Source organism: Phalacrocorax aristotelis, chromosome 2, assembly GCF_949628215.1.
Source record: "Phalacrocorax aristotelis chromosome 2, bGulAri2.1, whole genome shotgun sequence".
NCBI classification, from domain to species: Eukaryota; Metazoa; Chordata; class Aves; order Suliformes; family Phalacrocoracidae; genus Phalacrocorax; species Phalacrocorax aristotelis.
The window spans coordinates 5,970,330-5,988,581 of NC_134277.1; the positions used below are offsets into that span (position 1 = coordinate 5,970,330).

General features: G+C 44.1%; 1 protein-coding gene across 1 annotated transcript in view; it reads left to right on the top strand.

Moving 5' to 3' along the window:
• Window positions 1-18,252, top strand: part of OXSR1 (oxidative stress responsive kinase 1) — a 92,644-nt gene that overhangs the window by 48,248 nt on the left and 26,144 nt on the right. Inside the window, exon 5 of the mRNA XM_075082251.1 lies at window positions 8,759-8,814. Within this exon, the coding sequence (XP_074938352.1) occupies window positions 8,759-8,814 (56 nt within the window). The remainder of the gene's footprint in view (window positions 1-8,758; window positions 8,815-18,252) is intronic.

Sequence of the window (18,252 nt, forward strand, 5' to 3'; positions counted from 1 at the left end):
CATTTCATGGCAGCCTGGAAAGCATCACCAAGTTAGACTGGGAGTGCCAGGAGGACTCTTTCCGTTGTACAGATAGCCTATTTTATAACTGCTTTCTCCATTTTATAGGAATAGCTACATGAAATAAGGAGATCTTTCCTTTTCCTATGCTGGCCATGCTTAAAACTGTCATCTTCCAGATTTTGGAGAAGGAAGTCAAGCTGGCAAGTCTGTCGCAATCCCCTGTTGTCTTGAATTTTTCCTTCTGTGTCACGTTGCAAACGTTGCTGAACAAGAGCTGTGGGTGTGTTTGTAGATAGGGACGGCTCTTGGCTGCACCCGGGATGCCCTGGACCTCGTGTGTGTATAGATATAGGTGCCGCTTCTCCAGAACAGGGGTGCTTATTGCCTTTTGGAAAGTAAGACCTTTTCAAGCTGGCCTATATAAAAATTTTTGGGCCTTATTTGATCCAAGCTGATTATGTATTTATTAGAATAAACTTTCATCTCTCCATCATAGCAGGGTCAAGGCAGGGAGATGTTTCTTCTGCTGCCTGATCCATCTTGTACTCAAACTGGGGCGATCTTCATGTGGTAGTTTTAGGGAAATTCCTATTCCTGAGCATAGCAGGAACGTGTTTTAGCATGCAGGAGATACCACAGCATGGTGGCGTGCATCACTAGTATTGCCACACGAAGCATGCCCACCTCCTTACATGTTAAATAATTTGACATTAAGTATTGAAATAAGGCCACGTTATAACTTGACTGTTTTCCTCTGTTACCAATGACTAAGGCAGGGTGTCCCAAAAATATCTCGGCCTCCAGGGGTAGGAGGCAGACCTTGTGGCTCCACAGCTTGCCATGCATGTTGCTTTTCATGCAGCAGCTATTAAAGGAGCTTTGTGCCTTGTCCCCGCTGCAGTCCTTAGGAAGTAGGATCAGGAAATGGAAGGGCTGAATAGATGAATTTGTGGAAGAAATCCTGGTACATTTTTAGCTGCTGTTCAATGTTACAAAAACTTGATTTTAAAGCCTGCTGGGCAGGGTCCTTTCCTTACGGGGAATACAAGAGAAAAAAAAATGAAGTTCTGACTGAATAGGGGAAACTTTAGAAAATGGTGTATGAAGTTAGAGATGTGGCTTCTCTCTTGCATTGACTGCAGAAGGGCTGAAGCTTGTCAGAAGCCCTAGCTGCTTGGCAAATAGTCCTTGCCATAAGCTGATATTACAACAGCGATGTGTGGTGGGGTATGTGAACCAACAGCCTCTTTGGTAGGAGGAAGAAGTGGGGCTGTGAGGGTTGGTATGATTAGAACGTCTCCACGTCGGGAGTAGGGCTAGGTCTAGTGTTCATAGCACTTCAATATCTGGCTGCAGGAGCTGATCTGTCTGAAAACTTGGTTTTGGTTTTAGCTGGAGTAGCTTCCCCCACACTGATGTGTAGTTGAGGTGACTTGAGCAGCAATGCTGGGCTGGAGGCATGGTGATGGATGGGAGGTAAAGTCCAAGGCAGACAGGATCTGTCATTGAACTGCACCTCCCTGTAACCATCACTAGGCTTGTAAACATGTGGGAAGAGAAGGAATTAATGAGGGCCCAAAACCATCAAAGACTAAGTTGGCACAGGAACAAAAAGCGTGAGCTGGACGTAATTTGCCGAGATAAAGGGAAGTTGCAGGCGCTGTGATAACAGTGTGTGACAGTCAGGCACGCAGTAAGTGATGTGACACACTGCTTGCTGTCTTGCATCATGTCAAGAGAATTTTACCAAGTTAGCCCAAGGTCTGCAAATCTTCATTTACTGCCTCAGCTTCCTACCAGCCCCTGGAGCTATTCATGTAAGTAAGATGAACGACAGTGAATTTCAGGAGGATCTCCTGCAGCTTTCTTTGAGCCCTCCCTTGTCTGACATAGCAACTTAACCTAAAATGAATCAAATTTCTGAGTCGTGGTTTCCTGGACCTCAAACCCTCTGCTTCAAAGCAACAGTCCACTTCAGCATTGGAGGCCAAAAAATCAGGAGGAATTGTACCTAGTAAGTGCGTCATGGATTCTCTGAAAGATGTGTTATGTTTTAGCTAATATAAAGTACAATGAGAGATTCATTTCTCATGTAGCCCTTACTGGGGTTTCTTTTTGCCTGGATGCAGTTATCTCTCCCAGGAGGTCTCTTCACTGCGCTGAGTGTGACTTGGCTGGATGTGAAGGGTAGGGCACGGAGAAAACAAGTGCTCTATGTACTCATATAGCTTGTCTTCTTGGAAGCTGACAATCCTTTCCAGTAGTCTTTGTCTACACACCCCTCGGTTTGCAAAGCTACGGTCTGTCAGTCACTTCTGCCTTTCAAAGCCTTGCTTCATGCTGCTTAAAAGAACCAAAAAGAACATCTTTAAATTCCTGATAACACCGGATTATTCATCTAACTTTCTCTAGACATTAAAATGACAGTTAAAAAGCCCTTAAATATTCCTGTCTACCTAGTCCCCATGAAGTTGGGGCTTTAAAAATGCCTCTACCATTATGAGACTCAGAGTAAATCATGAGTTGCCTTGTGCTGCTGGCATTTAGCTTCTGCGCTGAGGCCCTGATCTTTCACCGCAGCCCAGCAGCCGGCAGAGCGGCTCAGAGAAGAAGGTAGAAGCAGTTGCTGTGCTTCCCTGATCCTGAGCAATAAAGTGTGTCGCTGGGCTGGTCCCCCACTGTAATTTATAGCTGCCTGGCTGCTGCTGCTGGTTCCGGCTGCCAGTGGCTGCAAGGGCCTGCTGAGAAGGCTGTGGATGAGCAGGGATGAAGCAAGCTGTGGACTTGGCCCTCTCTTCTCCCTGCTTATGCCTGCCTCAGCAGGGAGGCTGGAGAGAGGGGTATGGAAGCTGCTTTGCCAGCTCTCTGCTGTTGGAAGACCTTCAAGCTTTGGGAGATGTTCTCGAGTCCAGCTCTGCAGAGTTAAATACAGCACTGCAACAGACAGCAATCGCATCTCGCCCAAGACTTTGGGACTTAAGGCTAATCCCTTAAGACAAGGGGTGATGGTTTTAAAAGAGGGCAGATTCAGACTGGATGGAAGAAATTTTTTACGATGACAGTGGTGAAACCCTGGCCCAGGCTGCCCAGAGAGGTGGTGGATGCCCCATCCCTGGGAACATTCAAGGTCAGGCTGGACAGGCCACTGAGCAACCTGATCTAGCTGAAAGATGTCCCTGCTTGCTGCAGGGGGTTGGACAAATGGCCTCTAAAGGTCCCTTCCAACCCAAACCATTCTGTGATTCTGCAAAAATCTTGGTACGCACAGCTTTCCTGAGCAGGAACAGGGAGCAGGCTGATGTACAGCGCTTCGAATACAGTTGTCTTGAATGCCTTCTCCTATGTTGTAGTGAATGTGCTGACATCTGAGGGCGTGAAAATATTACTCTGCTTGCGCACTCCAAACCTAGTTTCCATTTTGCAGCTGTCTCAAATGGTAAAGTTCTTATGTATAGCCAGCTTTTTATGCCTTGGCCTATAAGGCAAAGGGAAGAGGCAACATAGGTGACAGCATATCACTGAAGGGAGAGTAGTGTTCGATCGTAGAGACTAGTAGTCATTTGGTGTATAATGTCACAAGTTGCTGCATATTTAACTGTATGTAGAGATATTGTCCTGGAAGTATTTTGCAAATTAGAACAATGTCAACTGTGGCAATTGGTTGCATTCGGTATAAATATTTTGAGTTATTCATTACAGTTAACAGAAAATAGTAATTTTCATATCTTGTGCCTTCTCTTTTTTTTAAATGAAACTTGGCAGGACCAACCGCTCCCTCCTCAGGTCAAATTATGCACTATGGAGTTCAGTCCATGAAAATTTATTGTTACAGTTGACGTAAATTGCATCTAATGGGCAGATGACTCATGGCTGTGCCGACAGCCAGCATTGCTTTCTAAAGGCACATATGAGCAGGTTGGAAGCAAAGGTGTAATAAACAGGGCTTATCTCCATTTCCCCCTTTGTGTGACAGTTTTCTTCTCCATGCCAGGCTACAGAAGTCCTGGGATGCTGCTCTTTGCTGAGGTCACTTGTATCACGGTTACAGTGGCCTTAAATTGTCTTAGCTATTGCCCCCAGTATAGATTTCTGAACACAAGCATAGTGAATCCTTTTTGATTTCCAGACAGCATTAAGAGGCTCGCTTAAAAAGCAGTAACTTAACATGCTTCATTGCTTTTCTTGCAAACACCAGTTATTTAGGTCTGTAATATGAAGTTTTATTGTGTACGCCAGGATCGCAGAGTTGTGGCTGGGTATTGATAACGCTGCTCTCCCTTATGGACCGGCAAGTCTTGCTTTTTCCCTTAGTGTTGTCACTGCAATGACAAGCACCATATGGCGGTGCCAAGGATTGAGGGCTATGAGTGAGAGCAGATCCTGATCATTTAGCAGGATTTTAAGGACTTGTGTAGGCTTTTTATAGTGGGAACAAGCCATTAGGATGCAGTTCCTGTAGTTTCCCCTAACTGCATTGAAAAATTAGTTGTGGGAGGTGTGGGAATGCTGCACTCGAAACTGGGGAGCATCATCTCATTGCCTTCCTGTGCTCCCAAGCCTCCTCTAGCTGGATGCTTGATTGTAATTTTGTTGGGTCAGGGATCAGTTTTGGTTACATGGCATCTAACGCTTATGGTCCAGCCCTAACCTGGAGGCATTAATGTGATGTAACTGGTACGTTAGTGTTTGGTCGCACTGGGAAGCTAAACCAGTCTGGAATGCAGATGAGGAGGGATTTCCGTCCTGCTGCGAAACCTTTCGAGGCTGATGTGGAGAATCCAGCTTTGCACTGGAGCAAGTCCAAACCCCTCGTCCCATTCCGGTTGTGAACTATGAGGTAAATAAAAGCATAATCGTTATTTTGCGGAAGGGCTCTTGGAGGCTTTAGGAGAGAGGAAGATGACAGCTACGGAGCGGAATATCCAGAACTACGGTAGCGTTTGTTAAGCTACCGGCAAGAAAGAGTTTACTCGAGCCTTCTGTAACGTCATTTAAAATGTGATATAATTACTGTTTACGCTACAGCCTAAAGCTGCTTCCTGTTTCCAGTATGTAATTATGCCAGAGGCACGCCATTTATTCCAAGTGTATCAGCCCAGGATATGGTCATTACCACATTAATAGGAAGTACCTTCCAATTGTTATACTTGGCAATAACTATATCCTGGAGTAACAAACTTCTCGCCATTCAGCTTGCAAGTTCATAAGCATCTCCTGATGAGAATAAACAGGAAAGCACTGTTCCGCTCTCCCCCGTCCCATTGTTTTAAGTATAATTAATGCATCTTAAAGATGGTTTTAAAGGAGGACCTAATTTGAAGATACTGCTGTTGACAGCAGTATATACTAAAGAAAGGGATCTGTGTTCACCCAGTGTTATTGCTGCTCGATATTCACCTGGTGCTGTTGCGGTGGGCGACGCGATGCCAGTACGCTGGGGTGAAGGAACGGGAAAGCTGGAAGTTGCCTCTGGTACAGTAACTCCAAAATGGAGTCGGTGTCCCCGAACAGCTTGCTGCCGATCCGTTTTGCTGCTCCAGGGTGGAGTATACCACTCTAGGGTGAGTAATGGCCTTTTCAGAGAGTTGGTCACCAGGAGGAAATGCCACATCAAGTGGTTATTTAATTCTGCAGCTTGACTTGGATATTTGGCAGTGGTTGTTGTTGGCCTCCTGGATTTCTTATTGTAGCAACAACTTGCTTTACTTTCTTGAACCAGCTTGAAGCACCATATTTACTGACTTTTGTTTCCAATGAGAAAATATGTACATTTTAATTAATCCAAGCTGAAGTTAAGAAGAAAACAAGCCTCTACATTGACGGAAGTTAAGGGACTGGCGTCCTTTAGCACTTTTTTCCTATGGGGTTCAATCTGAATGCTTGTTTCACTACTCTCTGTACTCCAAGCTTGTTCCGCTTGCAGTGTTACGGTAGGATGGTCTGGTGGTATTGAATGCATGCTGCTCTGGCCACTGTTGCTACATCAGTGAAACCTGCCTGAGTTTTTGGACTCTGAAGCACACAACGGTTGAGACTTCATCATTAGTTCTGCTTAAAATCTACCCTGGTGCTTCCTTCGTGACTGAGTGCAGTCTGCTTTGGGGGCTCGGTGAGCTGCACGCACCGTCGTGCTGGCAGGGGGAGTTTGGAAAGGCTGTACAATACCCCACAGCCCAGCTTAGTGGGGAAACGCTCCAGCATCCTGGGCTGCCTTGGAGCACGGACGGAAGAGGAAATTTGTTACTTGCATCCATCTTCTGTAAGAGGAACAATAACTTCGGCAGGCAGCCTCGGTGCATGCTATTCCTTTCCCCTTAACCTGGAACTGGCAGGTGGCTTTGAAGGGCCTCGTGTGTCCTGGCAGTCGCAGGAGAGCCAACTGTCTGGATAAACATTTCCAGTAGTATTGGAAAGTTTCCTGAACATCATCTGTTCCCTCTGAGTTAGTGCTGGTGCGAGGTGGGGGTTCCTGAAGAAGGCTGCTCCTGTGCCAAGCACATTTTGTGCCACGTGAGCCAGCTCCTTACCTAGGAAGCAGCAGGCTTGGGCGTTGCACTCATGGCTCCACACGCTCACGGGTTTGGATCCCAAAGGCATCTTCTACCTAAATATTGGCAGGGAGCTTTTCTGTTCCCTCACTGTTACAGACCATGAAGGCTTTGTGGGAGTTAGTCAGGTTTTTGTATCTCATGGAAATTAACTCTCCACAACCCTGATTTGTATTGGATTTGGCCAATGGGTGCTAAGGGGTGGGGGTAGCACTGCTACATGCTTAACGTTGTATTTAATCCCTTCAGGTCCCTTCATCTGCTTGAGAGTTTCCATCCACTGCAGTGCTGATGCTTTCTTGTGTGCAATGGCTGCAGCTGTTAATTGCAGGAAGAAAACAAAATAATGCTTCTTGGAGGGAAAGGTGACTCGCCCCTGAATGCATGTTCGTGTATTTGGCCAACGTAACGTTAGCAGGACAGGAGCCAACTGGCAGTGATTGTTTTACTTCTGTCTTATTTTGGCATCACTGTCACTGTTCTTCTATTAAGTCAGCTTCTCAAGGCTATCTCACCCTACAACTTCAGTGTTTCCATATTGATCTATCCAAGTGTTCTTGACCATTAAAGCAGATTAGTATTTTCCAGTACTTGCTCTTCTGCTTGTGCTTCGAACAGGGATTATGCTCCAAGGTGGTCGCTACTAGCAAGAAGCGTACATTTGGCAGGACTTGAAATACTTGTTTGAAGGCTAAAGGTTGCTGTGAGCTGTGGTTTGCTGTTAAAGTAAGCTGCCTTATGGACAGTCTGTATTCACTTTTGTTTTGCTGTATGCTGGGGGAAAGCCTTGCCATGCTGATGTCCTAGACTGGGTATTGGAAAAAATCTTAACAAATGTTAATGCTGGAGAGGATGCGTTTAAAATTATCCTGGCCTGGAACTGGCAGTGGCCCAGGCTCTTCTTCAGAAGAGCAAAGTCAGGAAGGAGGAGGTTTCCAGGGCCTGACTGGGGCTCTTTGGCCAGGCCATCACGCCAGCTCTTTTCTCATGATGCATGAGAGAGGGGAGGGAAAAATACTTCTTGACTTTCTTTTTTTGTGTGTGTGAGAAAGGATTTGGAATATTTTGTGGAAGGCAGCAGAGGGGCAGTCTGTTTGGGGTTCTTTTCCTTTTTTTCTTTTCCATGCATTAAGGCGAGGTGTGTTGTGAATTGCTATCTATTCTCTGGCATCCATTCCCCAGGCAGTCGCTTTGCTTGCAGCCTTTCAGAGAGCACCTGCATGTGCTCTGTGTCTGCGTGGTTTCCTAGCCAGTGCAAGCTTAGCAGCAATGCTGATGAATGCGGGTGTCAACTATAAAGGTGCTTCTCTTGGCTTTGCGTGTGGAGCAGCCTGTGAAAATAAGCTGTAAAACTTCAAAGCATACTCGCAGTGAAGGCAGCGTTCCCCTCGAGGGATGGAGAAGTGCTGCTGTTAAGCCTAACAAACCAGAGCTTTTTTTGGGGGTAGAAAGGGGATAGTATAATAACTTCCATAGCACATACTGGCTGTTCTCGTGTGTTGTTTGATTTTTGGTCAAAGCAGAATCAGGGAGACTTTTTCACTCAGGTTTGAGGCTTCACAGGACGGCTGAGTTGCCCCACTTTCCCATCCTCAGCATCTCTGTTGTACCAGCTCTGCTCACCTGCACCTTGGTAATGTGGTTCAGTTCATTAAGCCGTGAGCAAACGACGTTTTTCTTCTGTCTGGATTTTCACTAATGTGTGGGGCTAAACTGACTTCCTGAGGAGGCCCAGGAACCCCTCCAGGGCTGGAGAGCGGCGAAACTTGGGGCTGGGAAGAATAGGATGCATTCAGCAGTAGTGAGACTAGATCAGCTCGCTGTCTCTTGAAGTCTCCCCCCGCTAAAAGGGTACATGAGTATCAGACTAGTGCCAGGTTCTGTTTTCTTATCTTTTGTGAACTGAAGAACCTGGGACAAACCACTTTTCTTTGTATTTTTGAGGGTACCTTCTGATAAGTTTTTCATCTTTGTTTTCTATGCGTAGTGCTTAAAATGTTGCTAGCTATAAACCCTACAGATGCCCCTTAGTGTCCGTCTACTGACGTTCCAATTGGTGGGAAGCCCCTACGGTTTCTGCGTGATTAGAAGCAGGAGGTGCTAATGCAAGAAACAAAACATAAGAAATAATAACTTTGTAACGTATTTTTGTTGGTTAAGGGAAAGATTTAATGACTTCCACTTATTGTTGCTTTATCTTTCTGCAGGGATGTGAAAGCAGGAAACATTCTTCTTGGAGAAGACGGCTCAGTGCAAATTGCAGGTAACTTTCCTGGTAGCTTTCAATAAACTTTAGGCTGTAACTGTGTATCCAAAGAGGTGGTTTAATGATCAAGAAGAAACATACATAAAAATGTTATGGCTTCAAGAAGCCCTAGCAGTTCTTAAACAAACAAAATGAAACCAATACCACCAAAAACCCAACAATAAACAAAGTGCAAACTGAAATAGAAAAAAACCACAAACAACCCAGAGTTTATTACATCTTGTTATCTTAAAATACCATCCTTTGAATAATTGACAGTCGGCACAAATAAATCCTTTGACTGTTAAGTCCTCAGAATCAATAGATTAGATAAAGTTCTTGGCATAAGCTAGCCAGATTTTTAAAACAGCAAGCTCATAGGCGTGGAAATGGTGTGGACTGCACGGACCTCACTGATACATCAACAATGTGTAAGGTGGTTTTCAAAAGGTCTGTGGTGAACAGTGGATAGATTCATCAAAAGGAAATTGGTATGTCTGATGGTAAGTCGCTTGCAGCTTTGCAGTAACCAAAGCTCTGCTGATCAGACTGCTCATGTGGACGTTCCCTAGTCTGGTTCAGCTGAACTGAGCGAGTGGCAGAGTGTTTAACTGGCTGCCCTAACCCAGCCCAAACTGGGGTGAACTGGAAGTCTTGGAAGCAGTCATGCAAGCTGAGGGACAGGGTAGGGAAGACTTAAGACAGTTGCTTTAGCTAATACAGATGTGCCTGGAGGAGGGGACCGTAGTCACTGCTGTCAGGAGCTGCGTCAGCGCAGGTGTGTTGGAAGCAGTCCTTGGCGTGGATGGATCATATGTCTGTGCAAAAGGGTGGTGTGGGGTGTTTTTTGGTTCTCCCTGTACACCCCCTCTCCAGTACTACTCTTCTGGCCTTTTATTTCATACATGTTCCTGCAGATTTGACTCTTCTTTCCATAAATCAATAATGGTAATAATAATTATTAGTTTTATTGACTATGAAGACAGACAAGATTTTTGGTGAGTACATTTAGAACTCATGAAACTTGTTTTTCCGCTTCTCCCAGCATGCTTTTTTCCTGCCCTGACTACGATTCCTCTCCGACTGTAGTTTCCCTCAGGACTGTGTTCTTCCCATGAATCTTGTGGTGTCGTTCCAGTCCTTGTGCCACCTCTAGCTGGAGGGCAGAGCTTGCAGCTGGTCCTGGCATCGTAGCAGACACCTGGATACATGTTTAACTTTTGCAGTCCCGTATCTGTCATAAGGTCTCTTTCTCTTTAGTGCCCTGTCCTGCTGGTGGAGGCACAGCCGTGGGTCAAGCCAGTGTGCCGGGGGTTAAGGGACAGGGCTTTGCAGCTCTGTCGCAATGACTGTTGTGTCAGACAGAAGTGTGTGTTGCATTGTGTAGTGCTGAGAGGTACGGACTCCTTTGGTACGTCTGTACGTGGATTTGCATCTTGGAACGAGAGAGGTAGATGTTCCACCAGGAGGCAGAACGCAATTGCAATGCAGTTTTTTATTAGTAGCTCTTCTCCCTCTGCAGAAGGCAATAAGCCCTTTTACAGCACATAACACCTAAAATACAGGGCTTCTGTTTAAAACCTAAAGTTGCTTTGTTTTCCCTTTTAAGTCTTGCAGTGCTCTTAATGCCTGCTGTTATATTTCTAATGAGGCGTAAATAATTCATCCTGTGTGGCAGCTGATGGAAGGTAGGGAGTGGCTTCTAAAATGCTCAAAGGAGCAAACTTCTTAGTGTGAAATCCTATCGGTTTTTTTCCATAATGAGGCCAACACGTAACATTTTGGATTTGTAATTGTGCAGAGCTTTAGATTATGTTCTGGGAGAGGCTGCAAATAGCTGTTGCATTAGAGCAATGCACTGTTATTCCAGGTGTTCCTGCCAGCCTAGCAGACAGCTGCTTGTGTTCATCTGCCACAAGGGTGCCAGGGCTTGGCTTTTTTAAATTACAGCTCACTGGTAGTAGGTCCATGTTTGTGTATTCTTTTTCTTCTGCTGAATAATTTTTAGTTGATAAGTAGTTCTAAGGTTGACTAGTCTTACTTGTACAAACTTCGGAGGGTTTATTTTGCCTGTGATTTGTACGTGTTCCCCTGGACTGAGCTGTGTACTAGCGGTTTATATGTACAACATTTAAATGATGAAATCCATCCCTGCATATCCTGCAAAAGCAACATTGCGAGATGCGCAAAGTTCTCTCTTCACAAATTCTTCTTTCTTTGAACATCCAAAAGGACCAACGCTGTAACCTTCCCTGAGACACAGCAGAGCAACTAAGCTCGACCAAGGTCAGCAAGTTCACCGCAGTGGCAGGAAGCACTTTCGTTTCTGCAAAGGCAGCTGATGACTTGAAAGAAACAAAAATAAATGAATGACTGAATACTAGAGAGGAGCTTGACCTGGTCATAACATGACATTTTGTTTCTGTGGGAATTTCTGACACTTAAGCTTCCTTTCCTCCTGACCGAGGATGAAATAGCAAAATTTATTGTGAATTTTTTCAAGAGGAAAAAATGCTGGAAGCAAACCAATCCCAATAAAGTGAGTTTTGTTTCAGCGAGATCAAAGCACTTGCCTTTGACAAGAATATTAATGCATATTATGAATAATTGTGTTGATCGTTGAGTGCTTCAGTTATCAGCTGGATGACATCACTGCATTCCCATGAAACAGCCATGTTTAAGTTTCCCTGGGAAGTTACACCAGGAGGGAAAAAAGAAGATTGATCAGCTGTGGAATGAAGCCTGAGGGTAGAGTGAATGGGGCACCTCCCTTGAAGGAGCTGGTTTGGTGTATGTAAAAATGCAAATAATGTAGCAGGAAAGAATTACTTCAATTATTTTATAATAGCTCTTTTCCCTTTTGCCATCCCTCTATCAAAACTGCCTGTGAACAGCTGTTAAGAAGGTCTTATTCACTGTTTGGCCGTTGCAATCTCATGTTCCTCTGTGTTTCCTACTGCTTGACACAACTCATGTTTCTTGTCTCAGAAGAAACGTAAATCTTCAATGTAAATATAAGGAATGTAAACCTCCAACTGGAAATTCTTTGAGGAAAAAACCAAAGCTGCTTTCAAAGTTTAGAAAAAAAACGCCAGACCCTGTGGTGGAGGAAGCCCCACTGCTGGACTCTACCTCCACAACACGTCAGTGAATTTACTTGGGAAACTTTCACCGTATAGAATTCATGGCAGTAATTTTGCTGCAGGATTATGGAGTTCTAGCCAGTGAAGATTAAAATCTCTTTTGTTAACTTGGGCAGTGCAGTTCTGTTAAGGCTGAACAGAAGAAGCAACTTGATGATGTGTCCAACGTTTCTCAGGTTCTGTTTGTAACTCTGAAACGGTGGCTGTGCATCAGATGTGAAAGCTGCCGTGGGAGCACTGGGAGCCGAGTCAGGCCCAGGTAAAGCCAGGAGGAGAAATCTGTGAGCTCGGGGGCGCATTTGCTGCAAGTAGGAATTCCAAAAAATTCCTCGAATGGCCTGCACAAATGCCCAGCTTCAAACTCCTCCCAAGTCCTGGGACTTGGTATTTTTACCCATGGCTCTATTTTTAACTGCGTAGCTCCTTTTGCTTTCAGAATGTACGTCCACTGAACCAAGGCATAAAATTGCCTTTTACAGATCCAGCTGACCAGTGAGACCTAAAGTGTGAGGCCGTTTGCTTCTATCTTAACACCCTTTATTTTTTAATTCTATTTTTTTCCCCTTTCCCCCAAGGTCACTGGCTTGGGCTTGTGGCTTGGCACCAAGTTTTTGGAGCCTGTTACAATTCAGAGAGTATCACTTTCTCCGTTTGAAGTTTTCCTGCATGTTGGATTAATCTGTCTTCTGGAGAGAGCGGGACTCTTTCCCAGATACCATTGTTCTGGGCCTTGCTGACGGTGGTTGCAATGTAAATTGAGATAGCTGCGTTCTTTTGTGTTCCAGCTTCTCCATGGCAATTGTTTTTTTTTTTTTTGTTTTAATCAGAGCATAAAACCTCTTTGCCCTGGCATTTATTGGCTCCCTGGAGTCTAAAAGCTGCACGGGTAAAAATACTTGGTCAACATAAACTGCGGCAGCACCAATATTGCTGTGTAAACCAGGAGTTCTCACAGTAAGCAAAGCTTAATATTCTTCAGTTTATAGGGCCTGCACAGTTAAATAAATTATTGTGAAATGAAGTGAGAGTTTTGATAGACTGGGAAAGGATGGGAGATGTACCCTGAGTTTCCCTCAACAGCCCCTCAACATGAGACTTGCTCAGAACGAGCCGTGCTCCATGGCGTGATATTAGCATCCCACTGAGACTGGGCGCAGGCTAAATCTTCGTTATCCTGATTTTTTTTCGCTGGCATATTAAATAATGCTGTCACCCACCCCTCTGTAAAGCAGCAAGGGTTTGCTGAAGGCTGAAAGGCACATGTCCCTCCACGTGTGGGTTTTTTCTGTTGTAGGGACTATTGTCCCTACACGGTATCTTCAGGTTTTAAAACCAGTCAGGATTATTATTAACGCGTACTCCAAGCAGCTCAGTGTGCCTGCCGTGTCCCGGCCAGGTCGTGCTGCCAAGCGGTTGAAGTAGGTGAGATTTCATGAAGTTGTTCAGGACTTGCTAATTGATACTGGGCAAATTGCCTAACCCCTCTCGCTTTATCTATTTATAAAATGGGGATAGTTAAGGCCAGGCAAAACTTGTGTAACTGAATTTGTGTAACTTTCCACAAATCCATGCCAGCTTGTCACTGGTTCGCTGTGTTCCTGACTGCTCTTAATTCATTGTACTAAAATAGCGCTCTATATAAACACTGAGCTATGATGCAGGCAGTGTCATTCCGCCACTTTCCTTTAGGAAACTCTAAGTTTGAGAGATGAAAATGCTTTAACAAGGGACTAGGCACAAATCTAACTCGGGGACAGGAGTGCCGATTGCACGGCTGACTCGAGCAGCGGGTGCTGCATCGCGGACACCTCTGAGCCTCTTCTCCCTTTTGAAAAAGGGAAAAACTGTTTTTTTTCTGTGGTTAGTGGAGAGTTTTGGTGCCTCCCCTGCAGCAGCACGATATGAAGTAACTTATTCTTTGTGTCACTTGTAATACCTGCATTTCCTGAAGAGATCTTGCGCTATTTTGTTCTTGAAAGAGCTTGTGAACTTCTCCAAGGGCTGTGGTTCCTCCCACCCTGGGCTTTGTTATCATGAAGTTTTACTCCGTGCAGTATTAATGTATCTTTATTAACATGGTGTTGGGGCTCGGTTTCAGATGCGATCTTCATGTTTACTCGGCAAAGGGATTTCATACATCTTTTATGTGCCTTGATGTTACTACAAAAAGGCTAAACTTGTGATGCATATAAAAATAAGGCTGCTGTTCTGCATGTGAATTGATTAGAAATATATGTGGCACTGGAGATCTGCCTTTCCAAATAAGAATTTGGGAGAACAAGTATGTGTTTATAGATCCAATAGCACTGCATAGCCTTATAGTCTTTAAGGGAAAGAAGTTTTAGATTCTTGTTCTTCACTAATCTTTTTTCTGGTGACCTATAGTCCCGCTGCATTCTCAGCACAGAACTGCTATTTACCACCACCTTCCTCCTTTTCTTGCCAGGCTTTATTTATCTTCAGTGCTCTAAAAGCTGTAAGGTTTGCAGAAAAACACTAAGTACAGCTGCAGATATTTTCTGATGCTGAAAAACTGAAGAAGGAGGAAGGTGACAAGAGAAAAAAGCTCTTAGTGCTGTCTTCTGAAATAATTTTATTATTGCTTAAGGGTTAATATCTCAGCTACCCAAGTTTAAAAGCAGCTCCGAGTGGTTTGAAGTCAAGATTGGTTTATTCTCTTGTTCTGCCCTTATAGAAGTTGGGAACTGCTGGTTTAGGGGCTGACCCAAACCCACCAAACTCTGTAGGAGCCTTTCTGACGTCGGTGGGCTTTGGTCCTGGCTCCTGATGAGTGCACAGTCGTCCTTCCCATGCAGTAGATAGGGGAGCAGATAGCTATCTTCCTAACGTACACCCTGTTCTGATGTGGTCCTGCCACAGCATTCCTGAGTTGGGGAGTTGTTTAGACTGGGTCTTTGTTTCTGCAGCGCAGAATAGTAAGAAGAGATTTTTCCTTTCAGCTTTTGCATTTCCTGAGTGGCCAGAATAGTTTTCAAGCTTGACAACTTGGGACACCTTAACAGCAGGAATTGTTGCCTAATGCTGTGCTTTTTCAAACACTAGCCCGCAACTTCATTGCCAGTGTAGTGTGTTTTGTAGGGTATGTGGTTTGAAAACACATGGTGTTTCTACTGAAAAAGACAAAATTGGCCATATTTTCTGCAGAGCTTGCATCAGCAGAATTGTCATTTCCATTCTCCATTGGTTTTGCTGTGATATGAGAGTCTGGAGAGATATATATATATATATATAACAAATTTTTTTTAACGTCGTCTTTGGTTTATATCACTGAAACAGGTCCCGCAGATAAATCTTTTCTACATTGCTTCAGAAAAATAAGAAAAATTATCCTACCTCTTGCATCCAGACATCCTGGAGACTATTATTTGCTAGCAGACTACTGGAAGTCTGCAATTTTGGGACTCCTTTAGAATATCTGACAGTCGTCAGATTCCGACAGTGGTGGTTACTGATATTTTAAGCCAGGTCCAAACATTTCCAATTCCTCCTTGCTTCTGGTGATGCGGTCCTTTCCAGTTATCACCGTAGTAAGCAAATACAGAGCACAAGCTGCCAAAGAGTACAAATGTGAACACTTCTGAGCTATCGTACCTCTTGAATTGCATTACTTTCCCTATTTTCTCAAGTTAAATTAATTTGCAATAACCTTGTTCTGTTTTAGCCTTTCTGAGGATAGCTAACAGTGGCAGAGAATGAGACGCAGATTGTACCAGCTGCTTAGAAGTAAGAATTGCACCTAACTTGTGGCTAGGATTTTATTTTATTGCTTTCCAGATATTTCTTGAGAGCAGGCACATTCTTATCTTAAGGGCTGGAACTTGGATAAAGTTAGTAAGATGACATTTGAAAAAGACTGTTTCAAAGTCATTCCTTGCAGCAGAGTAGCACAGGCTGGTTGTGTCTGTTTTAGCCCACTGGAAATGAGGGGAAATTGATTGGGAAAACATTGAATAAATCAACCATGTAACAGAATACAGCTTAATTCTGTTTAAGCTTTCTGCTGACCTCAGATGGCAGATGTAGGGGCTCAGTTTCCAACTGGAATTTCTTAAACCCATGTTTGATGTGAAATGCGGTGAATGCTGCGTGCGCTGTGTAAAGGACTTGGTTTTACTGCTGGAATTCTTTTGCTTTGAATGGCATTTCCTTTACCCTCAAAATGACTGCATGGAAACTTGAGGTAAGATAATATACACAAGTTCAAATACAGCACATCACAATAATATGCTGATGGCACTTAGACAAGTTTCTATTAGTATTATCTTATTTAAAAGAACTTCTAATTGCTTTTGTGTTTAGAACAATAGATCTTGCAAGATTTCCCATAATGAGGGGTAAAGTGCAAGTAATTTTACTCTGAACTTTTGAGGGAGCTCATTCAGTTTTCTGAGAAAAGCAGGGATGGTGGATGCACACATGGAAGATCTCAAAGCGAAGCCACTATCGCAAAAAGTACGTTTCCCGAAAAATACAGATTGCAGTGCTGACGCGGATAGTGATCCATCTAGGCGTGCTAAAGCTTCACGGTTAGCAGGAAGACAAGATGCCTCCAGGAACAGGGAAGAGAACAAGACAGACCGTCTGGAAGAAGCTGAATCCTAACAATAGACGTTTGCTGGTGCTTTAGCCCTGTGATTTCTGTGCAGCTTTCTTCAATGTCAACTTTCAGTTATCCATGTCTAGTATTTATTGAGCACTAAGTTCCTGTCCTTGGAGGCTTCTAACCTAAGTGAGCTGGAAGCTTTCAGCATGTTATTCTTCAGAGCGATAATTTCCATGGTGGTTCTCAAATATTGAAAGGCTGGTGAGAAGGGGCTCATTGCACTGCTGGCGTGAGGCAGAGGAAGCTCGGGACTGTCCTCACATGGATGCCACTGTTTGCAAATTGTACAGAGGGATCTTTTGTTGAGGTTGATTCCTCAGTTAGGATAACATCCTTAAGCCATGGAGTAACTCTGTGGCTCCTTTGAGTAAAAGTCCTCTACATTTATAATTAACGATGTCAGCAGCAGAGTTTCAAGAGTTTTCAACCCAGCGGTGGTCAATAATGTTCTGGTTTTATGTGAAATTCAGAGACTTATCCTCAAAGCCTGTCATCGATCTCAAAAATGGCATTCAAGGTTTTGATTGCTTGTACTGTGTTTTTAAAAAAAAAAAAAGGGGGTGGGAGGCAGCAGATAAAATTGAGTTATGGAGAATGACCCATTGCAGGTCTATAATTTGGCAATACATAAGCAGTGTGTTTTAGAGCAAATTGGGAAGAAATACTTCTACGGTTTTGTGTTTACAGCTTCCCTGTCACCTGTTTTATTTTACTTGGTATGGTTTTTTTTCTCCAAGGAAAGTCTGCCATCCTCGCTCGAATGACTTGGTTGCAGAATCTTTTGTAATGCTCTTCTCTGAACAAACATACCGTATCCTGTTGGTATCCCTGCTGCTGTTCACAGATCCTGTTTTCCATGTCATTCTTATATGTCATTCTTATATTATGCAATTCTTTGAAAGCATAGTTTTCATGTAAAGAATGATTAAGTAATAAAACTACCAGTGAGTGCATGGGGCATCCTTGAGCATCCTTTGGCTTGCAAAAAAACGCTTCAAAGGGGGGTAACGCTGTGTGGGGTGCGAATACCTGTCTGCAAGGCTCCCTCTGGGATGGTTGGGCTGGTTAGCGGCATGTGCTGCTCGATTCAGTAACGCTGCTGTATCATCGGGAGCTGGTCCAAGTTCCTGTTAATGCACTGAGCATCTCGGCAATGGAAGATTACCAAGCAAAGCATATTCTGGTAATAAACCATCCAGAATAAGGGGCTGGTAACTCCAGCCTGCAGGATGCAATTAGGACAGTTAAATGTTAAAGTCTAGTAACTTTTTATGTACCTGACTTCATTTCTGCAAATGTTAACAGGATGCTAATTGAAGTTCAGTTATGACTTATGTATGTATACAAATGTAAATAAAGCACTGGCTGTCAGAGGCACGTTTGTACAGTAGCAGGTCTGCTGGGGCAGCGCGGGCGAGCTGTAATGTGACCAGTGGGCCGTAATGGAAAGTGGAATTTTCCTCTCTGCTGGCCAGCGCTGAAAGCTCTGCTCTCCCCAGTAATTGAACGGTGGACAAGACACCGTTCGTGTACCAGCACTCTTGGCTAACTGTTGGTCATTCTTTGTTCATTAGGAAACTCCTCATGCATAACTGTACTTAATAGATGGCTGGGAATATGAGGGAAAAGGGGGGCAACCCTTCAGTTTCTACAGGATGTGTTCTTACTAAAATCTGGCTCTCTTTTTTT